Here is a 14,411-nt window from a genome sequence, read left to right on the forward strand (position 1 = left end):
GTATTAAGAGGTTGTTAGAGCTTTTACTTCCATGTTTAGAAACCTTACAATGTTAGCAAAGAATATTATACCTAGAAGCTAAATTTTGTTAACTTGAATTATTTGTACTTGCACCTGATTTACTTTTGCTAATCATGGTATAAAATGTGTGATTGCCTTTCCTCATGTCCTAAACATCCTTACTCCCCTGCCCACCATCCCTCTACCTGCCCCCCAAAATTGCTCAAAAATCAAAACATTTAGGAGTTCTTGACCTTAGTGAGGAGTTAAAAAAAAAAAAACTTTAAAAGCATGCTTGGAAGTGGTCTAACACTACTTATAAACCTCCTCTTTCCCCATTTTTTCCCTTTTTCTGTGAATTAGAAAATTGTCTACATAGCTGTAGTCTACATGGTATATAAAGCGGCTTTTTTTCTCTTCCCTACTAGGACAAGGCAATGGCATCTCCCATTCAGATCACACCACAGACATCTACGGTTGTCTTTGATAATGTGCATTTTGAATATGTTGAGGGGCAGAAAGTCCTTGATGGAGTATCTTTTGAAGTGCCTGCAGGAAAGAAAGTGGCCATTGTAGGAGGTAGTGGGTCAGGGTGGGTAATTTAGTTATTTATAAAATTCTACATCATTGATTGATGATTCTCAATGTAATATTTTTTCTTTATCATAAAATGATTACAGTGGTTTAAAACAGGGATTCCCTAATGCCAGTAAGAGCTAATTAACCTTTTCTTGTCTTCAATTTCAGAAAAAGCACAATAGTAAGGCTGTTGTTTCGCTTCTATGAGCCTCAAAAGGGTAACATTTACCTTGCTGGTCAAAATATACAAGATGTGAGCCTGCAAAGCCTTCGGCGGGCAGTGGGAGTAGTACCTCAGGTATTTAAAAAAGGAAGAAAACCTATTTGGGGAAAAACTTACTGGGTTGGTAGATTTTTGTTAGAATAATTTGAATCCAAAGAGTATATTGCTAACTAAGTAGGAAGCATTAGACCCTACAGGTAAATTCTGTTACCAAAAAGTCTTAAAAAAATGTGAATGAAAAATCTGAATGATGGAAAAAAATTTTTTTAGATCTTAGAAAGATAGCATAATATAATGGAAAGAGCCCAGGCTAGAATCAGACAGATATGGATTCTAACCCTAGCTCTAACCCTTGTAAGTTCTGTGGTCTTGGTTCTCAGTTTATCTTTAAAGTAAGGATAATAACCATCTGTCTTATGGGATAGAATTTTTATGGATTAGAGACAATATCTATAAAGCACTAAGCACAATATCCATCACATAATGCTCAGTAATTTAAAGCTATTACTATAATTTTGAACAGTTTTTGACATAGTGAATTTATTTATTTATAAAATTTTCTTTAATATCTATTTAATTTTGAGAGAGAGATAGAGCACGAGAGGGGGAACGGCAGAGAGAGAGGGAGACCCAGATCCAAAGCAGGCTCCAGGCTCTGAGCTGTCAGCACGGAGCCCAGTTGGGGGGCTCAAACTCAAAAACCATGAGATCATGACCTGAGCCAATGTCAGACGCTTAACCAACTGAACCACCCAGGTACCCCAATGTAGTGAATTTATAAAACTTAGAAAAGCAGTTTGGTTATCTGCTTCCATGTTTATGCCTTGTTTACCACTGACTTCTTAGAACCACCTACAGTGCCTGACCCATAGCAAGCATTTAACAAATATTTGTTGAATGACTTTAGGGGAAAAATAAATTCTGAGCAAAATCTGAGAAGACAAGGATGCCTTATAGGATGTAAATTTTTCTTATGCTAAAAGCCAACAGAGAGACCCGGAAACTAGTTTCAGACTAGAATCTGAATTAAACTCCTAGGAGAACTGTAAGAAAGGGATCAGACAGGGATATGTAGCTTATAAAAGGCCTCTAAGTGATCTGACACATGCCACTCTGCCCCGTCCTCCCTCTTTTTCACTGAGAATCCCAAATGTTAGTGTGCATGAATCGCCTAGGGAGATTATTGAAATTCCAGCTCTTTCACACACCTTAATTCTAATTTAGGAGGGCTGTGTGGGGCCCAGAACCCTGCATTTTTGAATATGCTTCCTACATGATTCTGATATAGATAATTCACAATAGACTTTATGTTGAGAAACACTAACCTAAACTGTATATCAAGTGAAAATATATATGGTTAATAAAAAGACGCTGATCCTCACTGGAGGCCTTACCAATGTAAATTAAATCAACAATGGGATACCATTTTTCACCTGTCAGCAAGGATTTTAGAATTCATAATGTGCAGTTTGGGCAAGGCTGTGTAAAATGGCTAGTCTGGTGTTTGTCTGGTGTAAGTATACAGCTTTCCTGACAAGCAGCAAGAGCCAGAATAATATTCAAATCCTTTATTCCAATAATTCTGCCTCTAGGATGTTTTAGTAAGGAAATAAACAGAGATGTGAACAGATTTTTATATGCAAAGATGGTCATTACAGTATTATTTTTAATATCAGAAGTTAAAAACATTTATAATAACAGAAGTTGAAAACAGTGTAAATATCCAAAACAATAAGTAGATGGTTAAATTATCACCATAGAATCAAGTGGCAAAAAGCCATTTATAAATGAGCTGTTTGTAAAGAATATTGAGTGTCATGGAAAAATACTAAAATAAAAGTTTGTTGAAAAAGAGGATACCAAGCAAAATATAAAATCTCAATTTTATAATTTTAAAGGAATACATGTTAAGTAGAGGAGAAAGGAGAAAACACACCAAATGTTAATAGCAGTTATCACTACATGATAGGATTATGGATTATTTAATTAATTTTTATTTTACCATATTTTTTGAATTTTCAAAGTTTCCAGATAGCATTTATTAACTTTTCTGAATATAAAATATTTAAAAATAAGTATTTTCTTTTTATAGAACTTCAAGCTTATTGGGGTTAAGTACCATCTCAATATAAAAACTTTTTTATATTAGTAGTTGGCTTAAAATGTTTAAAATATTATTTGAAGTAATACCTGAAACTCTGGGGCTGATTGTGATATTAAAGAAGATATTAATTATCTTGGTTAAGGTAAAGTAATGGAGCCATTTTATTTCATTTTACTAACTGTTGCCTTTCAACCATTTAGAGACTAAGTCAAAATAAGATGAAATATCAAATGAATGCTTGCAGTGAACTTTCTCCAAAAAATTATCTATAGTGTATAAATCCTTTGTTTTCTGTGTCCAGTTTAAAAGCTTCTGAGGAACATATAACATATTCAGCCTCATTAGTAATTAGGGAAGTGCTAATTTAAATGAAAAGCAATTTTTACCCACAAAAGTAGCAACAACTGAAACTTATTAATATGCAGGCCTGTTGAGAAAACAGGGACCTGACAAACTCATAAAATATGGGTTGAAGTGTGTATACTGTTGGAGCATTTTGGAAGACAGGCAGTACTCTCAAAGGATGAATGTATGCTTCCCTTTTAACTCATCAATCTACTCCTAGGAATCCTTCTTACAGAAATACACAAGTGCACAAATTCCTATATGTAATGCTATTTTATTCCAACATTGTAGTAGCAAAAATTTGGAACCTACATTAATGTCTATCAATAGAGAAATAAATAAATACATTGTTAGTATCATACAACTATTAAAAACAGTGAGGTAGGATTACTGATGTGAACAATTTCCAGGGTATGTTAAGTGAAAAATGCAATTTATAAAATTATATATTTATAGATATAGATACAGTATGACTCCCCTATGTGAAAAAAAAAGTGTATGGCATATAAATGTATCAAAAATCTGGATTGATATTCAATACATTGTTCGTGGTGATTAGTACTGGGGAGGGAAATGGGATTGCAGGGATGAGGGGGATGATAAAGGGGTTATATTTTACTCTTTATGTCTTTACTAAATTCTTTGAATTTTTTATAATGGATATACATGTATATGTATGTATACATAAATCTGCTCCAGGATGCTGTCCTCTTCCACAATACTATTTACTACAACCTCTTATATGGAAACATCCATGCTTCACCTGAGGAAGTGTATGCAGTGGCAAAATTAGCTGGACTCCATGATTCAATTCTTCGAATGCCACATGGATATGACACACAAGTAGGGGAACGAGGACTCAAACTTTCAGGTAATCAGATTTTAGATCTGTCCCATTGTATAGAGCCATTTTCTAGAAAATGTAATGACAGAGTACATACCGAGTGCTCATCCAGTCACTTTCAAGAAGGTCTCAGCCATCACTGCAAATAATGTTGGAAATAACTTCTCAAGTCATGCAGATGTTTTTTGTTTTGTTTTGTTTTCACTTGCAGCTGCAAACAGTAAGTACTTAATAGTAGATTACTGATATGTGCTCAGATCAGTGTTAACTTATTATCCATAATTTTAATATTAAAGGAAAGTGAAGATCATTATTCACCTGAGAAAGTACTAAGAGGAGGCAAAAGTCATTTTATAGTAAATAGTGTATCTCATCATAATTTCCTAGTTTGTTGCAGGATGTTTTCAATGCTTTAGACTTCCTTACACTTGATATACTTAACTGCTGTAGTTTCTTTACAGTTAACTTCATTTTCATGTTCTTGTTGGTTCAGTGATCAAGTAAATTTTGGGGCTTGTAGGTTTCTATTTAAGTGTTTAATAATGAGATTGCTAGGTTTAATAATCATTATCTTATAAAAACTGAATTTTTGGGGCGCCTGGGTGGCTCAGTCAGTTAAGCATCCGACTTCAGCTCAGGTCACGATCTCACGGTCCGTGAATTCAAGCCCCGCGTCGGGCTCTGGGCTGGTGGCTCGGAGCCTGGAGCCTGCTTCCTATTCTGTGTCTCCCTCTCTCTCTGCCCCTCCCCCATTCATGCTCTGTCTGTCTCTGTCTCAAAAATAAATACACGTTAAAAAAAAAAACAATTTTTTTGGAGGATCCATAAAAATATTTTTTCACCAAAAATTATTTGAATTCCAGAAGTGTAATGCTATCTAATGCCTAAAAGTATTACTGTAACTCATAAATACACTATACCCTTTACATTTATTCTCCACTCTAGTTTAATTTAGGGAGGAAATAGGTAGATTAAGGATGGAGGTGAGGCGAAAAGAAAATGAAGAATACTCCGTGAATTTTAATGAGTCCCCATTTGTTTTCATTACAAACTGGTTTCATTTATTCACAACATTGATTAGGTACATACTATGTACAAGCTAATATGCTAAATGATTTAAGAGTTAAAAAGATGAAGCAAAAACGGACTTGCTCTCAAGGAATTTGCAGTCCATTAGAAAGTTTTGATCTAGGTTTAGGAAATGTTAAGCAAAGATTGTTTTCAAGTTAGGTTGGTTTATAGTGTTTTTAATTTTTTTATGTTTATTTTTGAGAGGCAGAGAGTATGAGTGGGGGAGTGGCAGAGAGGGAGAGAGACATCAAATCCGAAGCAGGCTCCAGGCTCTGAGCTGTCAGCACAGAGCCCAATGCAGGGCTCAAACTCACAAACCACAAGATCATGACCTGAGCTGAAGTCGGACGCTTAACCGACTGAGCCACGCAGGTGCCCCTGTAGTGGTTTTTTTTGATTATCACCTGATAGTATAAGATACTTGCATCATTCCAGTCCCCCTTTATACTTTACCATTGCTCTTAATGGTAGTAGTGTCCAGCTAACCAGACCACCTCCAGATGATTTGTCCAGTTGCCTAATTCTAAAGATATACAAGTTTTCACATAGTATAAACTAGGCCTCTCAATATATGACTGCTTCAGATAGTTATGCCACATGCCATTTTCCAATCAAATTTTTCCTATCTGCATGCCTTTGGGAGTAAGAATGGCTAAAGAAATTGTATTCTTACCTAATACCCATCGCCTTACAGCTAGACCTCTCTGAATGAGCATTTGTATTATTTAGTGTCTATGCTAATATTTATGGTAGGGAACAAACAAATGTTTCTTCTTCAATTTCCAAAATTCTATTGAATAGAATTGAAACTGAGTTGGTTTCCACTTGAAATTTGGGAGGCATGTCTAAACTAGTCCTTCCTCTGAGTATCTACTTCTTTTAGGCGCTTTCTGCCACTGAGTTGCCAGGTGGGTAAGCAGATAGTTCTGGCATGATGCCTGCTTTGGTAGGAGAATTTTGATCTTATTGAATGGGGAAGAATGTGGATAGTATAAATATAAACTTATGTACTAGTATTAGACATAAGGAGCTCCCTTTACTGGTTGGAAATAATAATTGCAGAAGAAATATAAAGTGTACCAATAAATAGGTGGAGCTTGCTTCCTGAAGAGGTTACTGAAGCTGAAAAATACAAGTTTGTTCAGACATTGATAAATTACTGGATAACAGAAAAGAAGCCAAGAGGGGCATATTCAGCAAAACATCATCTTCTATATTTCCAACTGTAGTTTTGTGTAAGATTGATGACTTTAGACCTACTTCCCTTCCCAGTAAGGGAGGAAAAGATTTCTTTGTTTTCACTAGAGTATATTTAGGAATAAATATGGGCTTGCATATTATGATAGGAAGAGCATTGGCATGAGAGTCAGGTCTAGCCCAGATTCCACTGGAATTTGCTCTGTGACCTTGACTAAACCCAGTAAACCTTTCTGGGTCTCTGTTCCTTTCTGTTTTAAAATTCTGCTTTTCTAGAGACCATAGCAAGTAACTAAGGTGAAATACGAGGTATCGAGTATATACCTTTAACTTTGAAGGGTGCAATAAAAGTAATATCTTCCAGAAAAAATCCTTGAGAAGAATACTGGCTGAATGGTACTTTTTTGCTAAGAAATAAATTTATTTCTTTATTTGTTTTAAGTTTTATTTTAAATGTTTATTTATTTTTGAGAGAGAGATAGAGTGTGAGTAGAGGAGGGGCAGAGAGAGGGGGAGACAGAATCCCAAGCAAGCTCTGTGCTGCCAGCACAGAGCCCGATGCAGGGCTTGAATTCGTGAACCATGAGATCATGACCGAAGCTGAAATCAAGAGTCAGATGTTTAACCAACTGAGTCACCCAGGTGCCCCTTTGTTTGTTTGTTTGTTTGTTTGTTTAGAGAGAGAGAGAGAGAGAGAGAGAGAGAGAGAAGGTACAAGGGAGAGGCAGAGAGAGAGAAGGGCAGGCAGTTTCTGCACTCTCGGTGCAGAGCCTGATGTGGGACTCAAATTCACGAATCATGAGATCATGACCTGAGCCAAAATCAAGAGTCAGACGCTTTAAGCGACTGAGCCACCCAGGCACCCCAAGAAATACATTTAGATATTCAGTTTTGTGTTTTCCAAGATTCCAGGTTTCAGATATTGAATTTAGTTTTGTCTTTGTTAGTTCTCTAATATTGAAATTGTTCTGAGATGCTGTCAATTGGGAAGTAATATAAAGTAACAAATGTAATGAGCATATTTACGGTGAGAGGAATAATTGTGGAATCAAAGCTGTTACTTCTCCTTTTTCTCTTTACCTGCCACAAAGTCAGAATCCAGAATTATATTTATGTTCCAGAGCAGAGTGTATAGTTTGTCAAAGGATATCATATATGAACTTAGACTCTTAAAACTGAGTAAAATGAACAGTGATCAGAGGTAAATGTTAAAGGCATTACTTGGTGGTTATGATCAGTGGAAATACTAGAAACATAAAATGTTGTTATGTTATATATCCTTAAACTAAATTTTTCTTTACCAGGAGGAGAAAAGCAAAGAGTAGCAATTGCAAGAGCCATTTTGAAGGACCCCCCAGTCATTCTCTATGATGAAGCCACTTCATCATTAGATTCAATTACTGAAGAGGTAAATGATGATGAAAATGCCATGCTCTTCAATTCTCAATGCTTAACTTTTCTCCTTGGAAGTTACAGTAAAATGGCTACATTCTTTTGTATTCTGAATGAACTTCAGTAGGAGGTAGGATAGAGCAAAATACCTGGCCCTTTTCCCCTATATAGCAAGTATTGATAACTATCAAGAATGCTAAGTTGCATTGAACTATCACATTGCTAAGTCCATTTGCAAAAGTGTCTCCTTTTAGAACCGTGTGACTGTTATCATCCTTGCCTCTTGAAAAGCTTGTAAGACTTGCCTACTCTGCTGCAAAGGAAAAACATTTTAGTCTTTCTGCCATTGCCACTTAACACTCATGAAAACAGGTCGTGTAAATTATTGTGACAGTATACACCAGAAAGCCTTTCACTTATCGTGGAGCAACTCACTGATAGTACAAGTCAGGCACACACAGCCTGTGGTGGTAGTATAAATTTATATTCATTTCACAAAAAAGGTTTTGCAGCACCAAGATGTTTTGCAGTCACAAGATGTTGTGACACCTGATGTCATGGTACTACCCAGCAACTACATTATACTTCATAACAACATCTTTGCATTAAATATAAAAGTCTTAATAATAATGGCAATTTCATGAATGGATCCCCTTAATATAGAACTGAAAATAGGCATATGTTATCTGTTACCTCCATTCACCTACATTTTACTCAAATATGTAGTAAAAACCTAGTGTTGAAGCATATGCCTAATTTCAGCTTTACAGCATGTATGGGATAATATTTGCATGTGTAGTTAAGTTTCAGGGCATATTATTTGATCTGCCATATGTTTAAAATAGTTTAATATCTAAGTGGCTTGTTTAGCATGAGGATTTGTTATATTTAAAGGGAACCTTAAGCAGGACCACACCCATTCATAGGCAAAATAGGAATCTGCTTACAAGAACTGTATACCTAAAAGTGTATCATTCACATTTACCACAAATTATAATTCTTAACAGTCATGTATCTTTATTATCTTCCAGAGTATAACCCAATAAGAGCTAGTAGACAATTCCCCACCAAGGGAATGAGTTACTAGAAGATTTGGTAAATTTTAGTGGGCCTCTTTTAAAAGGTCCAGAGCACTTAGTAGGATGTCAGACCTTAAGTTCTTGAGAATAAGGACAATGAGTCCCCACAGACATCACAATTTTTCTTAGAATTGGCCCTGCACGTAATTTTTAGTCTGCCCTAGTAAAACATAAGGTCTTCCCTCCTGGGTAACCATCTACTCTTGATCATTTTATTCCTTTAATAAATACAATGTTTAGAAATATCTTTAGGGAGCCATTGGATATATGCCCAGCCCCACACTGCTATTTCCATCCTGCTAGGTATACTTAGACCCGTATTTCCAAGTATAACTGAATATATACACAACTCCCTTATACTTTAAAGGCAGTAAACAAAAATGTGTTTTGCAAATGGATTCTTAAATACAGAGAGCAAATTGGTGCTTGCCAGAGGGGAGGTTGGTGGGAGGATGGGTGAAATAGATAAAGGGGATTAACTCATCATGATGAGCACTGAATAGCACATAAAATTATTGAATCAGGGTTGCCTGGGTGGCTCAGTTGGTTGAGCATCCAACTCTTGATTTCAGCTCAGGTCATGATCAGGGCTGTGGGATCGAGCCCTGCATCGGGCTCTGTGCTGAACATGGAGCCTGCTTAAGACTCACACTCTCTGTCTTTCTCTCTCTCCTTCTGCCTGTCTCCCCTGTTTGTGCTCGCTCTCTCTCTCTCTCAAAAAAAAAAAAAAAACAACCTATTGAATCATTATATCATATACCTGAAATTAATATAACACTGTTAATTATACTGTAATAAAAAATGTTTTCCAGAATTCATTAAGAAGTCAGAATACCTTTTTTTCCCTATTTCCTTCCTTTTGCTCTTTATTCAGTTAGGCTCTCCCTGTTGACTATTCAGGGCCAATGTCTCAGAGTCATTCCCTCTGTTTATAACTGGGCAGTTTGGCCCATTTCTTCTGAGTCTTGGATATTTTGGGGAAAATGGATTCTAAAAACTTGCTTTTCAGAATTCTTTTGACAAAGGTAGCCCCTCGCCATTTCAACGTGCCTTCTATAGAATGCTTGTGATCAAAAAAGGCCAGAGGTGTTGGGAAGAAGCTGTCCTTGCTTCTGTGGCAAGGGGAAATGGAGCTAGACATTTCATTCTCAGCTTTATTTCATTGTCTTCTGAAGTGACAACTTTGCTGTGTAAGCAAAGGTGAAAAAAAAACCTTTTTTTTTTCAGTTCATCATGACATAAGGGTTTTTGTTCTTTTTAAATTTTTAGTTTCAGTATAGTTAACATAGAGTGTTATATTAGTTTCAGGTGTACAATTTAGTGATTCAACAATTTGATACATCATTCAATACTTATCACAACAATTGCACTCCTTAATTCCCATTACCAATTTCATCCATCCTCCCAACCACCTCCCCTCTGATAAGCATCAGTTTCTTTTCTATAGTTAAGAGTCTGCTTCTTGATTTGTCTCTGTCTCATTCTGTCTTTTTTCCTTTGCTTGTTTTGTTTCTTAAATTCCTCTTATGAGTAAAATCATATGGTATTTGTCTTTTTTCTGACTGGCATATTTCACTTAGCATTATACTTTGTAGCTCCATGCATGTCATTGCAAATGTCAGGATTTCATTTTTTTTTATGGCTGAATTATTTTCCATTGTATATTTAAATAATTTTTTTTTAATTTATAAAAATGGGCAGAAGACATAAACAGACATTTCTCCAAAGAATACATCCAGATAGCAGACAGACACATGAAAAGATGCTCAACATCACTCATCACCAAGGAATTGCAAATCATAACTACAAGGAGATATCACCTCACACAAGTCAGAATGGATAAAATCAAAACCACAAGAAATAACAAGTGTTGGTGAGGATGTGGAAAGAAAGGAACAAAGGTGCCCTGTTGATCAGAATGCAAACTGATGCAGCCACTCTGGAAAACAGTATGGAGGTTCCTCAAAGTTAAAAATAGAATTACTCTATGATCCAGTAATTGTGCTACTGGTCCAGTAATTGTGATACTGGGTAATTACCCCCAAATTACAAAAACACTAATTGAAGTGATACATGCACCCCTGTGCTTATAACAGCATTATCTACAATAGCCAAGATGTGGAAGCAGCCCAAGTGTCCATCGATCAATGGTACATAAAGAAGTCAGAATACTTTTGAAAGGGAAGTTTGCTCAAGTTAAACATACACAGTTGTCTTTGTTGCCCTTTCTGTTCTCTAAGTTTGAAATAATGAAAAGCAAATGCTTCTGTACCCTTTGAGTCTCCTTTCTATTGATTGTTTTGTAATTTTCTGTATCCTGTTACTTGATTCCTACCTCATTTTATTTTTGTTCTCATAGGCCGATAAATATAACCAGCATGTTCCTGATATCACTGTATTCATCATTATTATGTTTGTTTTTATGTATAGAAATATCCACCTTCTTCCAGTCTTTGTAATTTTAAGAAATGTTGCCTATCTCAGATAATTTTTCCACAATAATGTGGTTATATTTGCCTTTTCGTGTTGATCAATTTCTCCTCTTCTTAGTAATTATTTACATTAGGGAAAATATTTGGTAGTGGTATAAAGTTTATATAATACAAAATTGGCATTGTATATGTTTCTTTAAGAAATGTATGATTATTTTAATTTACATTTACCTAATAGATTTTTTTCTTACTCTTGTTGTCAAACTTGCAGACTATTCTTGGTGCCATGAGGGATGCAGTCAAACACAGAACTTCTATTTTCATTGCACACAGATTGTCAACAGTGGTTGATGCAGATGAAATCATTGTCTTGGACCAGGTAAAAGATTTAACTTTAAAGTTTAGTATGTGGGAGACTTGAGAAGTTGGCAGAGTAGGAGGGTCCTGAGCTTACCTGGTCCCACAGACACACATAGATAGCCACATGAGTGCAACTAACACAGAAAATACCTAGAAGACTGGCAGAACAGACTTTGCACAGGGAAGGCCATATTGAAAACGGTAGGAGGGGCAGATGCAGTCTGGAACCAAAATCCTACTGAGACTAATCATGAACAGAAGGAACACCACAAGCAGGGAAAAGGGGAGGAGCAGACCCCACACCAAGCACCCCAGGCAAGGGAGAACTACACTGGAAAGACAGGTCCCCATAACATTAGGCTTTGAAAACCATGGGGCTTAACTTTGTGAGTTTTGACAATCATTGGGATTTAATGCCAGGTTCTTTAAAACTCAGCTGGCTTAGCTGTGGGAGGCCCTCAGGGCAATAAGAAATGAAATCCTTTGCCTTAAAGAGCCAGCATAACAAAAAAAAAAAAACCCGCCAAGATATAGCATAGAAGCACCACTTCTAAAAGTGCCTGGGATATACATGAAGTACATTTATTTACTAATCTCAGAATGTGTGCAGGAGAGGTAGGGATCTTTAGGAGATTTCTCTAAGAACGGAAGAGCTGTTGGTTACCACTTCTCCCTACCCCAGCCCCCAGTCTAGATAGCCCATTCAGTTGCAGGAACCAGCAGGAACACTGTCTACCTATCTTGCCAACACAACGTACACTATATCCTGCATTCTGAATATCCACCCCACTTAGCAAGCATCCTTTCAAAGCAGCTCCTGCCAAGAGACACCCTGTAAGCAGCCCTCACAGAGACCTGAACCACTCCAAAGTGACTACTGTCCTGGGGAGAGGAGAAGATAACCACACATAGCAGTGCAACTGCAGCAATGTCAGACAGACTGGGCAGGCATCTGGTCTGACTGTTGGCCCTGCCCACCAATAAAAACCTCTCAGGAAAAGGCAGGAAGAGTACCCTGAAGATCAATGCTACTGCAGCCCTAATAGAAGGATGGGGGCAGACATATGGTTTGATTGTAGGCCCCACCAACCACTGAAAGCCTCTCAGAGGACAACAGAGCAAGAGCACCCTGCAATTTGGTATGATGGCAGCCCAGGCAGAGAGGCTGAATTACAGCCCTGTAGTGACCCCAGACTCTTTCCTAAACAGCACAGGGACCAAACCCTGCCTGGTATGCCCATGACTGCAGGCAAACACAGCCACAACACTAGGGTGCACACAACCCACTAGGAGACACCCCTGAAGCTCCTGGTTCTGGTGAACAGTGGACATGATGCTACAGGACACCACAGGACCTCTTCTTCATAAGGCCACCCCTTTTCAAGATCAAAGACTTAGCTTACTTTTCTAATACATAGAAACAAGCACAAAAAGATGGACAAAATGAGGAAACAGAGGAATATGCCCCAGATGAGAGAATGGGACAAAACTAAGGCAAAATAACTAAATGAAACAGAGATGAGCAATATGCTTGATAAAGAATTCAAAGTAATGGTCATAAAGATACTCATTGGACTAGACAAAAGAGTGGAGAATCTCAATGAACATATAACAAAGAGATAGAAAATATAAAAAAGAACCAATCAGAGATGAATAACTTCATAACTAAAATTAAAAATACACTAGAGGGAATCCATAGCAGATGAGAGGAGACAGAAGAATGTATCTGTGAGCTAAAAGAGTAATGGAAAGAAACCAAGCCAAATAGCAAAAAAAAAAAAAGAATTGAGAATAGATTAAGGGAACCCAGTGACATCACTAAGCATTCCAACATTCACATTACAGCAATCCCAGAAGGAGGAGAGAGAAGAGCACAGAAAATTTATTTGAAGAAATAATAGCTGAAAACTTCCCTAACCTGGGGAAGGAAACAGACATCCAGATTCTGGAGGCACACAGAACCCACAACAAAATCAACCCACAGAGGTCCATACTAAGACACAAAATAATTAAAATGGCAAAATTTAGTGATAGAGAATGTTGAAAACAGCAAGAGAAAACAGTTATATTCAAAGGAAACCCCACAAGGCTTTCACCTCATTTTTCAGCAGAAATTTTGCAGACCAAAATGGCATGGTATATTCAAAGTACTGACAGAAAAATAACCTGTAACCAAGAATACTCCACTCAGCAAGGCTATCTTAAGAACACAAGTAGAGATAAAGTGTTTCCCAGGCAAAAAAAAATAGTTAAAGGAGTTTATCACCATTAAATCAGCCTTCAAGAAAAAAGGAATTCTAAAAAAAAATTTTTTTAGCATTTATTCATTTTTGAGAGACAGAGAGAGACAGAGCATGAGTGGGGAAGGGGCAGAGAGAAAAGGAGACATAGAATCTGAAGCAGGCTCCAGGCTCCGAGCTGTCAGCACAGAGCCTGCTCGAACTCACGAACTGTGAGATCATGACCTGAGCCGACATCGGACGCTCAACCAACTGAGCCACCAAGGCATCCCAAGGAATTCTTTGACTGGAAAGAAAAGGCCATAATTAGGAGTAAGAAAATTATGAAAGGAAAAAAGTTCACAGGTAAATGCAAACATAGTAAAAGTAGTATATTAATCACTTATAAAACCAGTGTGGAGATTAAAGTACAAAAACAGTAAAATCAATGTATCTATAAAAATTAAGTCAAGAGATTCACAAAAGAATGTAAAGTATGACATATATATAAAACGTGGGGCAAGTAAAATTTTAGTACTTTTAAAATGACTTCAAAGTTAACTGAT

General features: G+C 36.8%; 1 protein-coding gene across 2 annotated transcripts in view; it reads left to right on the plus strand.

The window, feature by feature from the left end:
• ABCB7 (ATP binding cassette subfamily B member 7) overlaps positions 1-14,411 on the plus strand; it is a 163,987-nt gene that overhangs the window by 129,566 nt on the left and 20,010 nt on the right. The window contains exons 11-15 of one of the 2 annotated variants that reach the window (XM_019438180.2): positions 429-592; positions 748-877; positions 3,951-4,122; positions 7,668-7,771; positions 11,538-11,645. In XM_019438180.2, coding sequence (XP_019293725.2) covers positions 429-592; positions 748-877; positions 3,951-4,122; positions 7,668-7,771; positions 11,538-11,645 — 678 coding nt within the window. The remainder of the gene's footprint in view (positions 1-428; positions 593-747; positions 878-3,950; positions 4,123-7,667; positions 7,772-11,537; positions 11,646-14,411) is intronic. The other variant, XM_019438181.2, reaches the window with a different exon arrangement.

This window comes from Panthera pardus, unplaced genomic scaffold (genome assembly GCF_024362965.1).
Source record: "Panthera pardus isolate Hobbes unplaced genomic scaffold, ASM2436296v1 HiC_scaffold_27, whole genome shotgun sequence".
NCBI classification, from domain to species: domain Eukaryota; kingdom Metazoa; phylum Chordata; class Mammalia; order Carnivora; family Felidae; genus Panthera; species Panthera pardus.